Source organism: Delphinus delphis, chromosome 9 (assembly GCF_949987515.2).
Source record: "Delphinus delphis chromosome 9, mDelDel1.2, whole genome shotgun sequence".
Classification (NCBI taxonomy): Eukaryota; Metazoa; Chordata; class Mammalia; order Artiodactyla; family Delphinidae; genus Delphinus; species Delphinus delphis.
In genome coordinates, this window is record NC_082691.1 from 82215399 (window position 1) to 82235716 (window position 20318).

Sequence of the window (20318 nt, forward strand, 5' to 3'; positions counted from 1 at the left end):
GTGTCACTAATTTTAGCAACATGAAAAGATAAACACTCTCAAACATTCTGTGTATTGTTTTGAGTCATTAAAGATACTTTGACAGAGAATAGCGGGAAGCAAATTTTAACGTGAAGTGTTAGGATGACACATAAGTGTATTACACAAAATACTTCAGTAGCAAATCTTAGCTACTTATCAAATAATAGCTCTTGATGCAAAGCTTGTCTAAATTCAGCAACTCCAAGCCTAACTACATAATTTGAGCACTTTCCAATGTTCTGAAAATTCCTAGAATTAGTGTTCCTTCTTGATTTCTTCACTCATTTCCACATTCAATCATATCATGAATACAAATAAATTCCAATTAACATATTCTATAAATCTGTCTTACAGTGTGTTTCTCTGACTTACTTTGATTGCACAAAGCTAAAAAAGAAGAAAGAATTCTGGCTAGCATTCAGTCATCTCTCTGGAGGCACTGATAGATCCACACCGATAAGTATGTACATACATTCCAGGTTTTCAGATGGATGTACAGCTCCCACAGGCCCAGCACTGGGCAGCCTCCAGCCCTGGCTTATTCATGTGTCCATTTCATCCTGAAACTCTTACTGTCTCCATCACTGCTCCTCAGGGGACAGCTGCAGAGTTCTTATCTGAGAGACAATGGTCATTTGTTTTTTTTTCAGTTACCTTAAAAAAAAACTTACTATGATGCATGTTTGCATTACTACGAAGGCGCCCAATAGCTTGATGTAGGACCACGATTTTATTTATTCTAAAAATTCCTTCTAAAAATTGAGTCACTGAAAGAGTTCCCTGAATAGAACTAACATCTTATTAGCATTTATATTTGCTCCCCCAGATCCTTGACGTCACAACATGAAAAGTAAGAGTAGACTGTCTTTTATAAAATGTAAAGGGAGAGAAAACAAAAGAAAAGGGAGTTAGATATCAGAACTCAGGAGATTTTGTTTGGTTAAATATTTGTTGTCCACAAGAAAACAAAATAAACTTCCTATGGCCCTCTCTAGATAAAACAATATGTTAAAAAAGACAGTTCTAGGTTCAAACACAAATACAAGTACCAGTTAGGTTGATGTTATCAATAATTCACATAATGTGGACATTTCTAGACACTGAAAAACAATATTTTTCCCTGCCTAGTCCAACTAACCATGTCAAAACAGACCTAATAAACTTTGAGCGACACATCCCTTCCTATGTTAAATTTACAAGTTTGATCCTAATAAATTCCCATCTGTGTATGTCAAGATATAATGTTTTCTAGTGGTTAAGTTTCGTGTCCCAAACTGTCTTACTTTATTTTCCCGCCATGAGCATGGTCCTACGTAAAATATTTGTGGACTTTCATCAGGCCATTCAAGTCAAGAAAGGTCACAGGTCTGGAACCCATGGCAAGTTTGCTCTATTCAGCAGCAGGTTTGCTGAAGTACGTTTTTGGCTTTCAAAGTTGAAGACCACATTGATCGAGTAAGGGATGAATGCTCATACTAATGAGCTCTCCATGCCCTTGTTGAGTATTTTTTCCTCTGAATTAGTTGGCATTTTAAGAGTCATGTGGGACCTTCCTTGGAATGTTAGAACCTATGGAATATAATGCCCCCCTCCCCGAATGTTTTGACTTCTTCACGACTTCTGATGATGGAGGATGGAATAATCTTTACATCCTCACTCTGAGAGAAGAACTTTCTCATATGCACATTAGGGCTGAAGAGCTATCCCTTTAGAACGGTAGCATTTGCCTTTGTTTTTCAAGCTGGTTGTCTCCATCACACCACCCAAACCTTGAAAGTCATGGTTAACGTTAGTTCTCTGCTTTTCTATACATAGAAACACATACATCCAGTTCAGCATGTATTTCCTTTCACACACAGATGTTCTTTACATGCAGTGTTTTGTGTGGTGAAGTTAATGGAAGATTAGTAACAAAAGAAAATTATTTCAGGAAATTCAGTTGATCTTCAACTTCTAAAAAAATATAAACTGCATTATATAATCGCCCATTGCTGCTTCTTTCATCCCTCACCACCATCCTCCACATATGGAAAAATAATAAGAATGGGAGCTAAAGAGAAATAGTACGACGGTTCAGACTGAATTAAGCCACTTAGTTTTTGCTGTTGCAGTTTGCTTCTGTGACTAAAACCATCATAATTATTAAGGAATAGCTTTTTCTGAGAGTAACATTAGAACTGGCAAAGGAGGCATTTGTCACGCACTGAGAAACCTCTGGAATAGCTCAGCCCTGTGAATCATGTCTGCCCTTTCTCCCTTCCTCTTTTAACGTTTGGAAAACAACAGTTATGTTAGTCGATAACAGAACTGGGAAAAGGGACCCAGAAAGTGATGTGAGCTCTGTCAATCTTCCACCTTGCCAAGGAGGACACATTAAAGTGTTTTTCATGGAAAATCAGCCTTAGTCAACACATATTCAGAGCAAAGTGACCTTGAATATATATATAAAACACTGAAGCTTCTTGAGAGAATATAAGTGAACCAAAAAGAGAGAAGGGAAAGCATCCTAAAGGAAGAAGTTAAATCCAGGAAAAGGGTTGGCAATGCATTTCTTGCCACTTACCTTTTCTGCTGACTGGGCTGTACCAAAAAAGATGGGGATGAAAGCTAACCAAATGATGCAGGTGGTATACATGGTAAATCCAATAGGTTTGGCTTCATTGAAAGTCTCTGGAACTCCTCTTGTTTTAATGGCATAAACAGTACAAGTTACCATCAAGAGGATACTGTACCCTAGTGAACAAATGAGCGAGAGATCAGAGATGTCACACTTGAGCACTCCCCTGGCGTTCTCCGGGTCTAGAGTCCGCTGTTCTCCATAGTCAATGATGATGTGCGGTGGGTCCACAACAAACCAGACACACACTCCCAGGAGCTGGATGGAGATCAGGCTGAAGGTGATCACCAGCTGGGATGCTGGACTGATAAACTTGGGTGCTGTGACAGATTTCTTCCCCTGCTCAAATATTCGGTGGATTCGGTTTGTTTTGGTAAGAAGGGCTGCATAGCTGAAACACATGCCGAGTCCTAGGAAGATCCGTCGGAAGGAGCAGATGACTGTATCTGGTGCTGCAATCATTAAAAAGGTGATTGAATAACAGAGAAAAATCCCCGTTAGGAGCACGTAACTAAGTTCGCGTCCCGAAGCCCTCACAATAGGTGTGTCGTTATAGCGGACAAAGGTCACGATCACAAAGGTGGTGGCGATGATTCCCAAAATGGCAACGAACACAGGCACCACGGCCCAGGGGGAATGCCACTCCAGTTTGATGATGGGGATGAGCTGACAGCCTGTGCGGTTGATGTTTGGTCTCTGGTCCAAAGGGCAGAGTTCACAGGAGAGCTCATCCACCTGGTAGTTGTAACCTTCACAGCGCTCGCAGTGCCAGCAGCAAGGAGCTCCTTTCACTGTTTTCTTCCTCTCCCCGGGCTTACAGGGCAGGCTGCAGACAGACGCCGGGTGAGTGTGTTCTCTGTTGGCCCACTGCATGTCTTCCACCTGTGGGTATAAAATATTAATGAGCCTTCCATTTGTCCCCCATTTATAATATCCTAATCCTAGCCACAGGTTTGTAATAAGTCACTGAATGCTGACAGTACAGTTTACCATAATAAGAGCCTAGAGTTTCTTTCCCTAATATTGACTTTATGAAAGTGCTAAATGATTGGGTCCAATAAATCATTCACATCATCAACTTGATGAGTGTCATTACGTTCCATTTACCTCCTTGGTGTTGACCAATCTGACATTTGGAGAAAGATTTATTGGCCCAGACAGTTTTAAAACAGAAAAAAAAATAAGTCCCATGGAAAAACGTGTTAGAGCTAAGCTCAGATATAAATGCCAGAGTCCCTGAAACACTGGCTAGGCTATAAACACACATAGAAATGGTGATCCAAGTCTTTCCACCATATCTGGGGAAATTCAAATCTCACTGCGTCAATTTTGAAAGGAAATGGCAAAATTAGCTACTTTAATCTCTGACACTTCTCATATTAATGTTTTTGCCTGTTTAAGCTTAAAATTCACTTATTCCCCCACTCTTGCATTTTCACATTGTTGAAAAGACCGTGCTGAGTGAGATAGCTTGATGGTTATGTTTTCCATTGAACAAAAGTAGGCTTAAAGCAGTGAAACTGGCACAAACGAGCGAGTTCCCCTGCTGAGATCTCTCTCTGCTTCGGGGCCTTAAAGTTCCATTGTACTCTTTTGAATTAGATCACAGAATACCTCTATTAAAACAAACTTGTTATTCTAAGGGAATTTTGCCAATCATTGACCTCTTTCCTTAAATTTGTTTACTAAAGGTTCTGGACCCGATTCCAATGTGAGGGGGCAAGGGAAGTGGGGTTTCCCACACCACCAAGCAATCCCTGGACACCAGCTGGGTGTCTACAAGTCAAATCAGTTCTGACACTATCACCTGGAAATAGCATCAGATCCCACAGAATGCTAGCAGGACAAACCAGAAATTATGGATCATAGGAGACAACTCATTATGAAAAGCTGCTACTATATAAAAGGTAAGCTCTATGAATGGAAGGATTTTGTTCACTGATGTGAACAAACAGTGATTGACACGCAATTTGTCCTCCAATATTTATTGAATTTGTGAGCAAGGAAGGACAGGAAGGGCACCCCTGAGGAAGAAGGAGTCAACTTGGAAGTACTGGCTTCTAGAAATAAAGTACAGCTCAAAGAGGCACAGAGAGGAGAGCTAAAGGAATGTTTAAAAAAATAAAACAAAAAAACTTATTTTCCCAAGACCAGCTCTATAAAAACCCCAAAGAAAAATTACCATTTGCTGTGATAGTCTGGCTCCAAGATGGCCCCCAATAACTTTACCTCCTGGAACCATGCACTCATGGAGTCCTCTCCCACTTTAAATAGGGCTGAATTATGTAAACAATAATATATTCCAGAAATGACTGCATGTGGTTTCTGAGGCTAGGTCATAAATGACACTTTAGCCTGTGCCTTGTTCTCTCTTGGACTGCTCACTCCTGGGAGAGAACCAGACTGTCATGAGAGCTCTCAAGCAGCCCTATGGAAAGGAACTGAGGCTTCTTGCCCACAGTCAGCACCCACTTGCCATGCATGTGAGGGAGCCACCTAGACAGTGAATCGTCTGGCTCCAGTCAAGCCTTTAGATGACTGCAGCCCCAGCTGACACCTTGACCGCAACCTCATGCGAGACCCTGAGCCAGAACAACCCAGCTGCGCTGCTTCTGAATGTCCAATCTACAGGAACTGTGTGAGATGATAAGTGTTTTATTGTCGTAAGCTGCTAAATATGGAGTTATTTGTTACACAGCAATAGGAAACTAATGCAGCTCAAATTAAGCTTACTGACCCATTCTGTGACCACCACCAGTATAGTAGTCTACTGAGAATCTACTGAGAAGGTAGTGACAACTATCTTATACCAAAAACATGCCCCAAAGTGTCTAGTGTCAGCAATATTCTATCATCACTCTTAAGGTTGCCTCCCTTTGGGGAACTATGTGACTGAGCTTGTTCTCATAAATAGATCTATTGCTAAAGGATGCTTTCCTTTCTTGAATGTGGGGTGAATAGTGGAGGGCAGAGAATTGTAGCCCCGAAGTTCAACACTTGCTGAGGGCTATCAGATCTCCCCCAGGTGGAGTAGATAATTCATGCATGTTTAATTTCAAATATCCTCCCTTGAGAAAGTAGATGGTAATTCATGTGTCCTAAGGGCACTCAAGACTATTAGCTCTACCTTGTCTCTTCACCACAAAGGAAAAGCAATCTATCATAACCCTGTTAATTTTCTATTAGGTTTTAATGATTTAGAAAAGTTATTTTATTTATGTATAAGATTCCATTAGGTAAGAAAAAAAAGTTAAATTGAAAGTGGCTTCTCTCAAAAATATTGAGAAAAATGAAATGCTTCACTTGAGTGGCTAAAATATTGATTTTATACCCTAATGGACTCTTATATAAGATAATAAAATACTCTCTGTGAAGGTTATGTTTCAAAGCTAATTATTGTAAAACCAAAATTGCATTTTGTTTGGGGCTTCTATAGATTTATATAATGTTACCATTAAAAAAAAAAAAAGGCAGTAAAAACAAAAAAATCTCAGAAACATTAAACTTCAAGTTTGGTAAAGACCTTAAAGGTCAGCTTGTCTACCCACATGTCTAATTCTTTAATTCTCAATACACTTTATTTTCTATAAGGAAATAAGACCTATTAACAAAGAAATATATCCAAATCTGATAGGCCTCATTACGGAGGATAAATATTCATCATTATAAGCTAAGTACTATATTTTCTTGATCAGTTTCCTGAATACTGAACTAGTGGAAAAATGTTTTTCATAAATAAAAATTAAAGTTATAAGATAATGAAAACTACCACAATTTTTTAACAGTTGTAAATTTTCTTTAGTAAAAACAGTATAGTCAAGCCATATGTGTTACATTTCTTAATATAATGGAGAAAATTTATGTATGTTTCAGTAAACATGTTAAACATACATGACTACATTTTCATCAAGGAATCTATTTATGTATAACTGTACTGTGTTTTGATGTCATAGTTGAAGTCTGGGAACCAACTAATATCCACCCCAAGGAAGAACAAGTAGCGAACACTTGAGTCAGGATCTTATAAATACATTAGTATCTGAGACACATAATTTATTTTGGATATGTTGCTAAATTAAAAATACTACTACTCGGGCTTCCCTGCTGGCGCAGTGGTTGAGAGTCCGCCTGCCGATGCAGGGGACACGGCTTCGTGCCCCGGTCCGGGAGGATCCCACATGCCGCGGAGCGGCTGGGCCCGTGAGCCATGGCCGCTGAGCCTGCGCGTCTGGAGCCTGTGCTCCGCAACGGGAGAGGCCACAACAGTGAGAGGCCCACGTAACGCAAAAAAAAAAAAAAAAAAAAAAAATTACTACTACTTGAGAGTACATTAAACTTCCTATTTTTCACAACTGTGCTACAAAGCATCAACAAATATCATTCAGCTCTCTTGCTTTGCTATATTAACAAATAATACCATCTTCCATAATGCATAAAAAGAGAAGCCATATCCGTACATTTAAACCATGTGTCTTCCTCTCCTTTGGCATTATTCTGATATTAGGATGTTTTCTGTCTAAAACATGTGTTCTAACAAATGGATGATAGTTATATAGATAGACCTTCTAGGGATAAAACCATAGCCCATTCCTGTCTTGACAATGTTCACCAATAGTGATTCATTCTGTAGGCTCCAATCCAGTACATTTCATAGAATGTGAGCCATCAGCTGGCTTCTGCTGTCAAATTCTACTATTACTGCAGACAAATATACCAGCAACCACAAAACCAAAACTTTCTGAGTGAATGTGCTTACATTTTTTCATCTTTAATCTTCCCAGACCAATCAACCTAGAGTAATGCTTCATAAATTAAAGACATTATTTTTTATAGAATAATTTTCTTCTGTGTAGTTTTAATAACTCCTGAAAAAAAAGGACTACAAGAATATTTCCCAATTAAATGCCCCACTGTAATTAATCATTTCCAGTATTCACTACAAAATTCTCGCTCAATTTAATACCTCTATTACAGTGTTTTTCCCACATGTTAAGTGGTATGTTCAATGTTATGATTACTATACATGTGGGAAAATTTTAAATATAACATTTAAAGATAATTGATATCTAGTCATACCGTCCTTAACTAGCTCTTTTCATCTTGCTCTATAAATAAGCATAGTATTATAATCATTGTGGTGACTAGTTTGCCACTGCAGTATTCAAAAACCCAACGCTTCATCTGACTTATGTCACAGCAGATTGTACATGCAAACATTTCCAGTGAAACTGGGCATCTTTTCAAAGGTTTACTCGTTAATTTCCATATAGTCAATAGTTTTAACAAGTGCACTTAATTAGCATGAGTATTTAAAATGTCAAAATTTGGTATATTTTGTGAATCATACGATTCACATATGAATGACTACACATTGCACAATTAATTTGATAATGCAACTCAAAATACAGTTTCTCAATATATTAGTATACACATTCATATATATAGATATGTTTGTATATAGATATATATTGCTTCAGTAATATTCATCCTTTCCTTTGGGTCATGCAAAGCTTTCTACTTCTGTTCAAAGTGGTAAGTAGGTTTAGTGTCCTTGGAAAAGATAGTATGTGTGAGATGATTCTCAGATTGAAGTCCTAGTTTTATATGATATTACAGATCTACATAACCTGTACAAATGCAAAGACTACTCTTATTTAAAAATACAGTTTAAAATTTCATTTACAATAGCATCAAAATAAAATACTTAGGAATAAACTTAACAAGTAAAGTGCAAGAGTTTTTTTAACTAAAAACTACAAAATATCATTTCAAGAAAGTTAAAGAAATGAATAAATGAAAAGAAATCCCTAGTTCATGGATCAAAAGATTTAACATTGCCAAGATGGAAATACAAAACTGATCAAGAGATTCGACATAATCCCTATTAAAATCTTATCTGGCTTCTTTGCAGAAATTGACAAGTTGATCCTAAAATTCATATGGGAGTATAAGGGACCCAGGATAGACAAAATGATCTTGAAAGTGAAGAGTGAAGTTGGAAGATTCACACTTCCTGATTTTAAAACTTACTACAAAGCTATAGTAATCAAGCAGCATGATACTGGCATAAAGATAGACTAATTACTGAAATAAAATTGAGAGCCCAGAAATAACCTCTTATATGTATGGTCAATTGATTTTTGACAATGATGACAAGAAAATTCAATGGAGAAAAAACAGTCTTTTCAACAGTGGTGCTGGGACAAGACATGACACCAAAAGAATAAGCAACAAAATAAAAATAAATAAATTAGACTTCATCAGTATTACTTTTGTGATTCAACAGATGCCATTAGGAGAGTGAAAAGACAACCCACAGAGTGGACAAAAATATTTTCATATCATATATCTGATAAGGAACTTATATCCAGATTTTATTTTTTAAAACTCTTAGAATTAAACTGTTAAAAAGGCATAAAATCCAATTAAAAATAAGCAAAAGAAATGAAGAGACATTTCTCAAAACAAGACATATGAGTAGTCAATACGCACATGAAAAGATGTCTAACATCATTAGTCGTAAGAGAAATGCAAATCAAAACCATAGTACCCACTAGAATGGTCATATTAAAAAATACAGACAGTATCAAGTGTTATTGAAGATGTGGAGAAAGTAAAACCCTTTACATTGGTGGTGGCAGTGTAAAATGGTGCAGTTATTTTGGACAACAGTTTGGCACTTCCTCAAAAAGTTAAGCACAGAATTGCCATACGACCTAGCAATTCCACTCCTAAGTAATTTTAACCTAAGAAAACTGGAGACATATGTTCTCACAAAAATTTGTACATGAATGTTCATAGCATCATTAGACCAAAAAAGCAGAAACAACCCAAATGTGCATAAACAAAATGTGCTTTATCTATTCAACCAAATATTAAAAAGAAATAAAGTACTATTATATGCTATAAAATAGATGAACCTTGAAAATATGCTAAGTGAAAGAAATCGGTCACAAAGACCATATACTGTGTGGTTTTTTTGTTCCTTTGTTTTTTTTGCGGTACGCGGGCCTCTCACTGTTGTGGCCTTTCCCGTCGCGGAGCACAGGCTCCGGACGCACAGGCTCAGTGGCCATGGCTCACGGGCCCAGCCGCTCCGCGGCATGTGGGATCTTCCCGGACCGGGGCACGAAGCCGTGTCCCCTGCATCGGCAGGCAGGCTCTCAACCACTGCGCCACCAGGGAAGCCCAGTGTGTGATTTTAATTTATATGAAATGTCCAGAATAGGCAAATCCATAGACAGACAGTAGATGGGTGACTGCTAGGGGTTAAGGAGGGAAGGGAATAGAGAGTTACTACTCAAGGGTACAGGATTTCTTGGGAGGTGATGAAAATGGTCTAAAATTAGTGGTAATGGATACACAATTCTGTGAATATACTAAAAGCCACTGAATTATGTATTTTAAAATGGGCAAATTTTATGGCATTTGAATTATCTCAATAAAGCTGTTAGTTTTTAAATATGCAAACTATGTTGATACAGTCAGGAAGTATTTATACTCAGTCCTTCATTTGCTGTATAAAAAGCCATATTGCATGTTCTAGACAAGGTTCGATGTGGGGATTCAACAGTGACCAAGACATGGTTGCTGGCCTCCAGAGACAGTGCAAGTGGGGAAACAGATAAGCAGAGGGCCAGTCACAGTTCAGTATGAAACTCCCCAAAAAGAAAAGGGGTGAGGAAATGGTACTGCTAAAAGAGGATCCAGCAGGGCCACCAAGCATAGGCTTCAGGGATGTGTGAACAGCAGCCTGAAGGATGTATAGGAGGTAAACCAGGGAAGGGGATCTCAAGCCAAAAAAGAAAAAAAGAAAAGACATCAAGATTCATGGGTAAGAAGTCATAACAAACTGGAGAAACTAAAGGTATAAAGAATAGCAAAAGTATAAATAAAAGCAGTGGGGGAATTGGTAAGAAGCAAGCTAGGGAACAGAGGTGATGCTAGATCGCGAAGAACCTTATAAGCCACTGAGAGTAATTTGGGTATTATCTTGAAGGTGGTAGCTGGGATCTTCTGAAGGGTTATAACAAGAATAGGGATGATGAGCTTTATCGTTTAGAAGAATTGCTGTGCTGCAAGGTAGAAGACTGAAGGAACCCAAGACTAGATATGGGTCAATCACCAAACACGCTGAGGCTGTTAGAATTCCAGATGAAAGGCAATGGTGACAGGAATCCAAAGAATGGCAGTGAGCATGAAGGATGTTGTAAGCAGCACCAGGTTTTGGTTTTCAGATTTTATTCTCAAGGCCATAGAGGATGTTTAAAGGATTTTAACCAAATGCGTGATCACATGTAAAATATAAATATAAAACTTTATATAGGGCTTCCCTGGCGGCGCAGTGGTTGAGAATCTGCCTGCTAATGCAGGGGACATGGGTTCGAGCCCTGGTCTGGGAGGATCCCACATGCCGCGGAGCAACTAGGCCTGTGAGCCACAACTACTGAGCCTGCGCGTCTGGAGCCTGTGCTCCACAACCACAACTAGAGAAAGCCCTTGCACAGAAACGAAGACCCAACACAGCAAAAATACATAAATAAAAATTAATAAACTCCTACCCCCAACATCTAAAAAAAAAAAAACTTTATATAAATATGTAAAAAATATATTTTTTTCTTTTGGAGATCACTATGATGAGATATCAGGGAAAAGAGTGATACAGAGGCAACGATACGAAATAGGGGAATAATGTCATGATTCCAGGCAAAACAAAAGCCTGTGAACCGTTAGAAGAGGTGGTGATGAAGAAGATGGTCTGGATTTAAGATATAGTTAAGAAAATAGAGAGAAGGGTGGCCAGAGAAAAAAGAGGAACCAAACAATGTCATCCAAGCTTGTGTTTGAGAGTCATCCTTAGCATTACACTTACTTCAACCTCATGTCTGATGAATCACATGGCCAGGCATGATCCTCCCCATGCCTAACTCCCAGGTAATTAGGTATCAACCCTCCTTAATCCCTTATTATACAACACAAAGCACCTTGTAGTTTTCTTCAATGGCAATTTTACAGTATGTAATTATGCATTTATTTATTTGATTTTCTTTTTATTTGAATAAGAGATTTTCTGCATTTTAAATTATGTTCCTCAGAATCTCTTACAGGGTTTACACAAAATACATCTCACTGGGTCCCAGTTCTTAGATATTACAATTTAATAGGTCTGGAAAAGAACCTCAAGTTGGCACTTTTTTTAGTATCTTTATTGGAGTGTAATTGCTGTACAATTGTGTGTTAGTTTCTGCTGTATAACAAAGTGAATCAGCTATACATATACATATATCCCCATATCTCCTCCCACTTGCGTCTCCCACCCACCCTCCCTATCCCACCCCTCTAGGTGGACACAAAGCACCGAGCTGATCTCCCTGTGCTATGCAGCTTCTTCCCACTAGCTATCTATTTTACATTTGGTAGTGTATATATGTCCGTGCCACTCTCTCACTTTGTCCCAGCTTACCCTTCCCACTCCCCATATCCTCAAATCCATTCTCTACATCTGCGTCTTTATTCCTGTCCTGCCCCTAGGTTCTTCAGAACCTTTTTTTTTTTTTTTTTACATTCCATATATATGTGTTAGCATATGGTATTTATTTTTCTCTTTCTGACTTACTTCACTCTGTATGACAGACTCTAGGTCCATCTACTACAAAACTCAATTTCCTTTCTTTCTATGGCTGAGTAATATTCCATTGTATATATGTGCCACATCTTCTTTATCCATTCATCTGTCAATGGACACTTAAGTTGCTTCCATGTCCTGGCTATTGTAAATAGAGCTGCAATGAACATTGTGGTACATGACTCTTTTTGAATTATGGTTTTCTCAGGGTATATGCCCAGTAGTGGGATTTGGGGGTTGTATGGTAGTTCTATTTTCAATTTTTAAAGAACCTCCATACTGTTGTCTACAGTGGCTATATCAATTTACATTCCCACCAACAGTGCAAGAGGGTTCCCTTTTCTCCACACCCTCTCCAGCATTTATTGTTTGTAGATTTTTTGATGATGGCCATTCTGACTGGTGTGAGGTGATACCTCATTGTAGTTTGGATTTGCATTTCTCTAACGATTAATGATGTTGAGCATCCTTTCATGTGTTTGTTGGCAATCTGTGTATCTTATCTGGAGAAATGTCTAATTAGGTCTTCTGCCCATTTTTGGATTGGGTTCTTTGTTTTTTTGATATTGAGCTGCATGAGCTGCTCGTAAATTTTGGAGATTAATCCTTTGTCAGTTTCTTCATTTGCAAATATTTTCTCCTATTCTGAGAGTTGTCTTTTTGTCTTGTTTTCCTTTGCTGTGCAAACGCTTTTAATTTTTATTAGGTCCCATTTGTTTATTTTTGTTTTTCTTTCCATTTCTCTAGGAGGTGGGTCAAAAAGGATCTTGTTGTGATTTATGTCATAGAGTGTTCTGCCTATGTTTTCCTCTAAGAGTTTGATAGTGTCTGGCCTTACATTTGGGTCTTTAAGCCATTTGGAGTTTATACTTGTGTATCATGTTAGGGAGTGTTCTAATTTCATTCTTTTACATGTAGCTTTCCAGTTGTCCCAGCACCACTTATTGAAGAGGCTGTCTTTTATCCATTGTATATTCTTGCCTCCTTTATCAAAGATAAGGTGACCATATGTGCGTGGGTTTATCTCTGGGCTTTCTATCTTGTCCCACTGATCTGTTTCTGTTTTTGTGCCAGTACCATACTGCCTTGATTATTGTAGCTTTGTAGTATAGTCTGAAGTCTGGGAGCCTGATTCCTCCAGCTCCGTTTTTCTTTCTCAAGATTGCTTTGGCTATTTGGGGTCTTTTGTCTTTCCATACAAATTGTGAAATTTTTTTGTTCTAGTTCTGTGAAAAATGCCAGTGGTAGTTTGATAGGGATTGCATTGAATCTGTAGACTGCTTTGGGTAATATAGTAACTTTCATGATGTTGATTCTTCCCATCCAAGAACATGGTATATCTCTCCATCTATTTGTATCATTTTTAATTTCTTTCATCAGTGTCTTATAGTTTTCTGCATACAGGTCTTTTCTCTCCTTAGGTAGGTTTATTCCTCAGTATTTTATTCTTTTTTGTTGCAATGGTAAATGGGAGTGTTTCCTTAATTTCTCTTTCAGATTTTTCATCATTAGTGTATAGGAATGCAAGAGACTTCTGTACATTAATTTTGTATCCTGCTACCTTACCAAATTCGTTGATTAGCTCTAGTAGTTTTCTGGTAGCATCTTTAGGATTCTCTATATATAGTATCATGTCATCTGCAAACAGTGACAGCTTTACTTCTTCTTTTCCGATTTGGATTCCATTTCTTTCTTTTTCTTCTCTGATTGCTGTGGCTAGAACTTCCAAAATTATGTTGAATAATAGTGGTGAGAGTGGACAACTGTGTCTTGTTCCTGATCTTAGAGGAAATGGTTTCAGTTTTTCACATTGAGAATGATGTTGGCTGTGAGTTTGGCATATATGGTCATTATTATTTTGAGGTAAGTTCCCTCTATGCCTACTTTCTGGAGGGTTTTTTTCATAAATGGGTGTTGAATTTTGTCGAAAGCTTTCTCTGCATCTATTGAGATGATCATATTGTGTTTCTCCTTCAATTTGTTAATATGGTGTATCACATTGATTGATTTGCATATATTTAAGAATCCTTGCATTCAAGTGGGATAAACCCCACTTGATCATGGTGTATGATCCTTTTAATGTCTTGTTGGATCCTGTTTGCTAGTATTTTGTTGAGGATTTTTGCATCTATGTTTACCAGTGATATTGGCCTGTAGTTTCTTTCTTTATGACATCTTTGTCTGGTTTTGGTATCAGGGTGATGGTGTCCATGTAGAATGAGTTTGGGAGTGTTTCTCCCTCTGCTATATTTTGGAAGAGTTTGAAAAGGATAGGTGTTAGCTCTTCTCTAAATGTTTGACAGATTGCTCCTGTGAAGCCATCTGGTCCTGGGCTTTTGTTTGTTGGAAGATTTTTAGGCACAGTCTCAATTTCAGTGATTGTGATTGGTCTGTTTATATTTTCTATTTCTTCTTGGTTCAGTCTAATAAGTTTGTGCTTTTCTAAGAATTTGTCCACTTCTTCCAGGTTGTCCATTTTATTGGCATAGAGTTGCTTGTAGTAATCTCTCATGATCCTTTGTATTTCTGCAGTGTCAGTTGTTACTTCTTTTTCATTTCTAATTCTATTGATTTGAGTCTTTTCCCTTTTTTTCCTGATAAGTGTGGCTAATGGCTTATCAATTTTTTTTATCTTCTCAAAGAACCACCTTTTAGTTTTATTGATCTTTGCTATCGTTTCCTTCATTTCTTTTTCATTTATTTCTGATCTGATTTTTATGATTTCTTTCCTTCTGCTAACTTTGGGGTTTTTTTGTTCTTCTTCTCTGATTCCTTTAGGTATAAAGTTAGGTTAGTTATTTGAGACTTTTCTTCTTTCTTGAGGTAGGATTGTATTGCTAGAAACTTCCCTCTTAGAACTGCTTTTGCTGCATCCCATAGGTTTTGGGTCATTGTGTTTTCATTGTCATTTGCTTCTAGGTATTTTTTGATTTCCTCTTTGATTTCTTCAGTGATCTCAGTTATTTAGTAGTGTATTGTTTAGCCTCCATGTGTTTGTATTTTTTACAGTTTTTTTTCCTGTAATGGATATCCAGTCTCATAACATTGTGGTCAAAGAGATACTTGATACCATTTCAATTTTCTTAAATTTATCAAGGCTTCATTTGTGACCCCAAGATATGATCTATCCTGGAGAATGTTCCATGAGCACTTGAGAAGAATGTGTATTCTATTGTTTTTGGATGGAACGTCCTATTAATATCAATTAAGTCCATCTTGTTTAATGTATCATTTAAAGCTTGGGTTTCCTTATTTATTTTCATTTTGGGTGATCTGTCCATTGGTGAAAGTGGGGTGTTAAAGTCCCCTACGATGACTGTGTTACTGTCGATTTCCCCTTTTATGGCTGTTAGTATTTGCCTTATATATTGAGGCGCTCCTATGTTGGATGCATAAATATTTACAATTATTATATCTTCTTCTTGGATTGATCCCTTGATCATTATGTAGTGTCCTCTTTGTCTCTTGTAATAGTCTTTATTTTAAAATCTATTTTGTCTGATATGAGAATTGCTATTCCAGCTTTCTTTCGATTTTCATTTGCATGGAATATCTTTGTCCATCCCCTGACTTTCAGTCTGTATGTGTCTCTAGGTCTGAAGCAGCTGATTAGGGGGCTCTTGCTCACTTAGGCCGGGGGAAGGGAGGGGTACAGAATGCGGGGCGAGCCTGCAGCGGCAGAGGCCAACATGACGTTGCAACAGCCTGAGGTGCGCCGCGTGTTCTTCCGGGGAAGTTGTCCCTGGATCCTGGGACCCTGGCAGTGGCAAGCTGCATGGGCTCCTGGGAGGGGCAGTGTGAATAGTGACCTGGGCTTGCACACAGGCTTCTTGGTGGTGGCAGCAGCAGCCTTAGCATTCCATGACCGTCTCTGGGGTCCACGCTGATAGCCACAGCTTGCGCCGTCTCTGGTCCTCGTTTAGGCAGTGCTCTGAATCCCCTCTCCTTGCGCACCCTGAAACAATGGTCTCTTGCCTCTTAGGCAGGTCCAGACTTTTTCCCGGACTCCCTCCCGGCTAGCTGTGGCGCACTAGCCCCCTTCAGGCTGTGTTCACGCAGCCAACCCCAATCCTCTCCCTGCTCTCGGACCGAAGCCCGAGCCTCAGCTCCCAGCCCCGCCCGCCCTGACAGGTGAGCAGACAAGCCTCTCGGGCTGGTGAGTGCCGGTCGGCACTGATCCTCTGTGCGGGAATCTCTCCACTTTGTCTTCTGCACCCCTGTTGCTGTGCTCTCCTCCATGGCTCCGAAGCTTCCCCCCTCCGCCACCCACAGTCTCCACCCCCAAAGGGGCTCATAGTGTGTGGAAACCTTTCCTCCTTCACAGCTCCCTCCCACCGGTGCAGGTCCCCTCCCTATTGTTTTGTTTCTGTTTTTTCTTTTTTTTTTTTTGGCCCTACCCAGGTATGTGGGGAATTTCTTGCCTTCTGGGAGGTCTGAGGTCTTCTGCCAGCGTTCAGTAGGTGTTCTGTAGGAGTTGTTCCACTTGTAGATGTATTTCTGACGTATTTGTGGGGAGGATTTTGATGTGCACATATTACTCCTCCGCTGTCTTGAAGGTCTCTCAAGTTGGCATTTTTAAAAGAAGTCTTTCTTCTTCCAGTGATTCTGTCATGTAATTAGTGAACCACACTTTGCCAAGCACCAATTTAAATTTATTTTCCTCAGGAGAGTAAGAGCCTGGTGTGTGGCATCCCAGAGCCTAATGTGATGACTACCCTGCAATGGCCATCAATAAATATTTGTTGAATGAATAAAGAAGGAATGGAAGAACAAGTGAACAGGTGATGGTGTCCTTCATTCAAAGCCCTAGCAAAGCTTCCAAGCCAGGAAGCTCATGAATCAGATGAATACATGATCTGTGTTCATGAGTTAAGTTTCCCTGGGCAAAGATTTCAAAGGCACAGTCATATGCAAGGCAGTTGAGATCATGAATATGTATTAGCAAATTCTCACCCACAGAAACAATGGAAAGTGTGAAGGGAAGATGACACAATGGAGGCATGGCAAGAGCAAAATTTAAGGAGCAGACACAGGAAGATTAGTAAAGGAGGATGAAAAAATACGGTCAGATGGAAACCAGGGAAGAAACTGGTCCAAGGTCCAAGAAGCCAAACAGATAATTTCAGGAAAGAGGAAGTGGTCAGTGGTGCCCAAAGACAGTCAAATTTCATGAGGATACAATTTGAAAATTGAGAGTACCTGGTTGCGTTCATGACAAAAAAATTAATTTTTCTGTGAAGTCTTCTCTGACTGACCCTACACCAGTCGGGTAGGTATGTTCCTCCCCTGGATTGCATTATGTATTTTATTATAACTCTTTGGCATTATATTGTGACTATCTGTTCACATATCCATTTCTGCACCAGACCGAGAGCACAGTAATCTCAAGGACAGATAGTTTTACCTCCCATTACCTTTATTAAGACATAGGATTCAGTAGGAATTCAATGTTAGAAAAAAACATAAGTTGATTAATAAGTAGAATGTGTGGTAAGCACACCTATTACTACTCCAAATATATAACTACTCTCTATTTAGGGTTTTGAGTAGGATGGTAGTAAACTTATTCTTTCCTAAATCTGTGTGGTCTCTAGATTATTTTAACCATACCTTCCAAGAAGCTAATTTTGGGGAGGCTATGTACTCTGACACACACCTTATAGGGATGTTGGAAAGATCTAACAAGTTAACATCTGTGAAAATGTTTTGTGAATGGAAAATGTAAAAGGTGCTCAGAAACTCTGCATATACCTTGATTTAGGACTGAGAGGCAGCACTAGAAAGAAGGTACCCACTCTCTACCTATAATAAATACAGCTGCTCTGCTAATAAAACTATGTCAGCAGCAACAAGCAAAACCACGGTCTTTGGATTTCATACAGAGCTGTGGTTTCTTGCTTTAATTTTCCTACTCTCAGCTCTTAATGTCAGTTCCTGGTAATTGCCACATGAGATGAGCCTTCTCACATCACAGCTCTATGCAGAGAACAGCATCTAGGCTAGTGCCTTCTGCCCTTGACTTTAAGGTTGGAGAGGGTGGCATCTGCCAGTGTGGATGTTGGGATGTGTGTTGTGGGACACTTGGTTTTGGGGACTAGTATAGGAAGTCAGACCTACAATATTTTTGGTGAGTGGGATGCACTAACCCTATGTTAGGTTGCACCCCAACACACGGCATATGCAAATATCCAGGGAGCTCGGGGTATTTGTAGCCATAGTATTGAAACAGACTAATCTTTTTCCTTCATGTTAAATTTATCATAAAAGTTATAATTTGATTATTATAAAGAGTGGTCATTTGAACTCAAAAGGCATTGAGCTACAACTTGTGTTACTATGTTCATGATTATATTCTAAATGACCAAAATAATTTTTTTAGATAAAACCTTTTTATTTAAGGGACTTTCCTGGTGGCGCGGTGGTTAAGAATCCACCTGTTAATGCAGGGGACAGGGTTCGACCTCTGGTCTGGGAAGATCCCACAAGCCTCGGAGCAACTAAGCCCGTACGCCACAACTACTGAGCCTGCTCTCTAGGGCCTGTGAGCCACAACTTTTGAGCCCTTGTGCCGCAACTACTGAAGCCTGCTCACTGCAATGAAGAGCAGCCCCTGCTCGCTGCAACTAAAGCCCACACACGGCAATGAAGACCCAACACAGCCAAAAATAAATAAACTAATTAATTTTTTTAAAAAAGCTTTTCATTTAAGATTAATTCATCTGAATGTTTACTATAAAAATAACTATTTTAACCTCTCAGGATGATTTGGTATGTCAGATCTTTTCTGAATATTATTTAAAAGCTTTCATATTTTAATTTTAAATCTTAAAATATGACATAAATGTCATATATGATAGCTATATTATATATATTGTGCCAGTATTTTATGATGACTAAAGTCAGTTAAGCAGATCCTTCATTGCTAATAAGTAGAAGTAAATAACATGAAAATCAGCTCAGGGGTAATACTCTCTACGGGCAATTTTGTTAACTCTTAGGATATCCCTTTAAATTATTCACATTTCCTATTTTTCCTACACTATGTTGATTTATAAGTGCATGCAGAAACTAAGATAATTCTTTACAAAGCATTTTGTGATATTTTGAACAATTTAATAGATGTTCAATACAAAACACTTGTCTATTTCAATCTTAGCCATATCACTCAGTGTATATTTAACTCAATCTATGGAAATTTATAGGAAGTAAATACCTTCAAAACGTGAGAAGATAGACAAAGGAGTTTGGAATGACTTATTTCCAGTGGAAAGCCACTTTATATTGCTAAGCAAACAGAATATAAAGAGTGATGATGCTGACGATAATAGCTAACATTTTCTGAGGGCATATTATGTGCCAGAATTGTTCTAAGTAATGAACATTAAATGCTTATAACAACCCTGTGGGTTAGGTACCCCTGACCCTACCCCATTTTGTCTAAGGAGTCACGGAGCAGTAGGTAACTTGCCCCATATCACATATTTACTCAGTGATGGAGGGGGCCTAAAGCCACACGCCCAATCACAGCATTTTATTGCCTGTACCTGCTGGTTCCCAGGGCAGTGCATGACATGATAGACGGTAGAAAAAAATTTTAAACTGACTGAAAGTCCAGAATAGGGAGCAGAGAAGATAGGAGACAGTGGAGTAGGCACAACGCATTTGAAATAATAGTCCAATGAAAGGAGTGTGGCCCCAAACAGGAGAGGCCCTAGACAAGAGCAGAAAAGTGAGTGAGACCAGGACAGTCAGTTTACTGGGAATGGAAAAGAATGGGTGAGTTTAAAACAGGTTTAGAAAGAAGAATCAAAAGAATTTGGTAATAATTTGCTTAAAGGATTTTTTCACACCAGACCCAATGTAAAAACCTTAGGATAAGATAAACATTTATTTAATGGTTTCAGTATGCTTCATCCTAGGGATTCCTTTCCCTTTTTAGTTATTACAGTGAAACCTTGTCTCCAGCTTAGATTCTTCTAGCTATTTCATTCCATATATGAGCACCAAAAAGGTTATTGTATCAATTTAGCATGCTTTATTCACAGTAACCCTAAA

General features: G+C 38.7%; 1 protein-coding gene across 2 annotated transcripts in view; it reads right to left on the reverse strand.

Moving 5' to 3' along the window:
- Window positions 1–20318, reverse strand: part of GRM8 (glutamate metabotropic receptor 8) — a 752204-nt gene that overhangs the window by 99953 nt on the left and 631933 nt on the right. For both annotated transcript variants that reach the window (XM_060019983.1, XM_060019982.1), the window contains one exon: window positions 2585–3520. In XM_060019983.1, the coding sequence (XP_059875966.1) occupies window positions 2585–3520 (936 nt within the window). The remainder of the gene's footprint in view (window positions 1–2584; window positions 3521–20318) is intronic.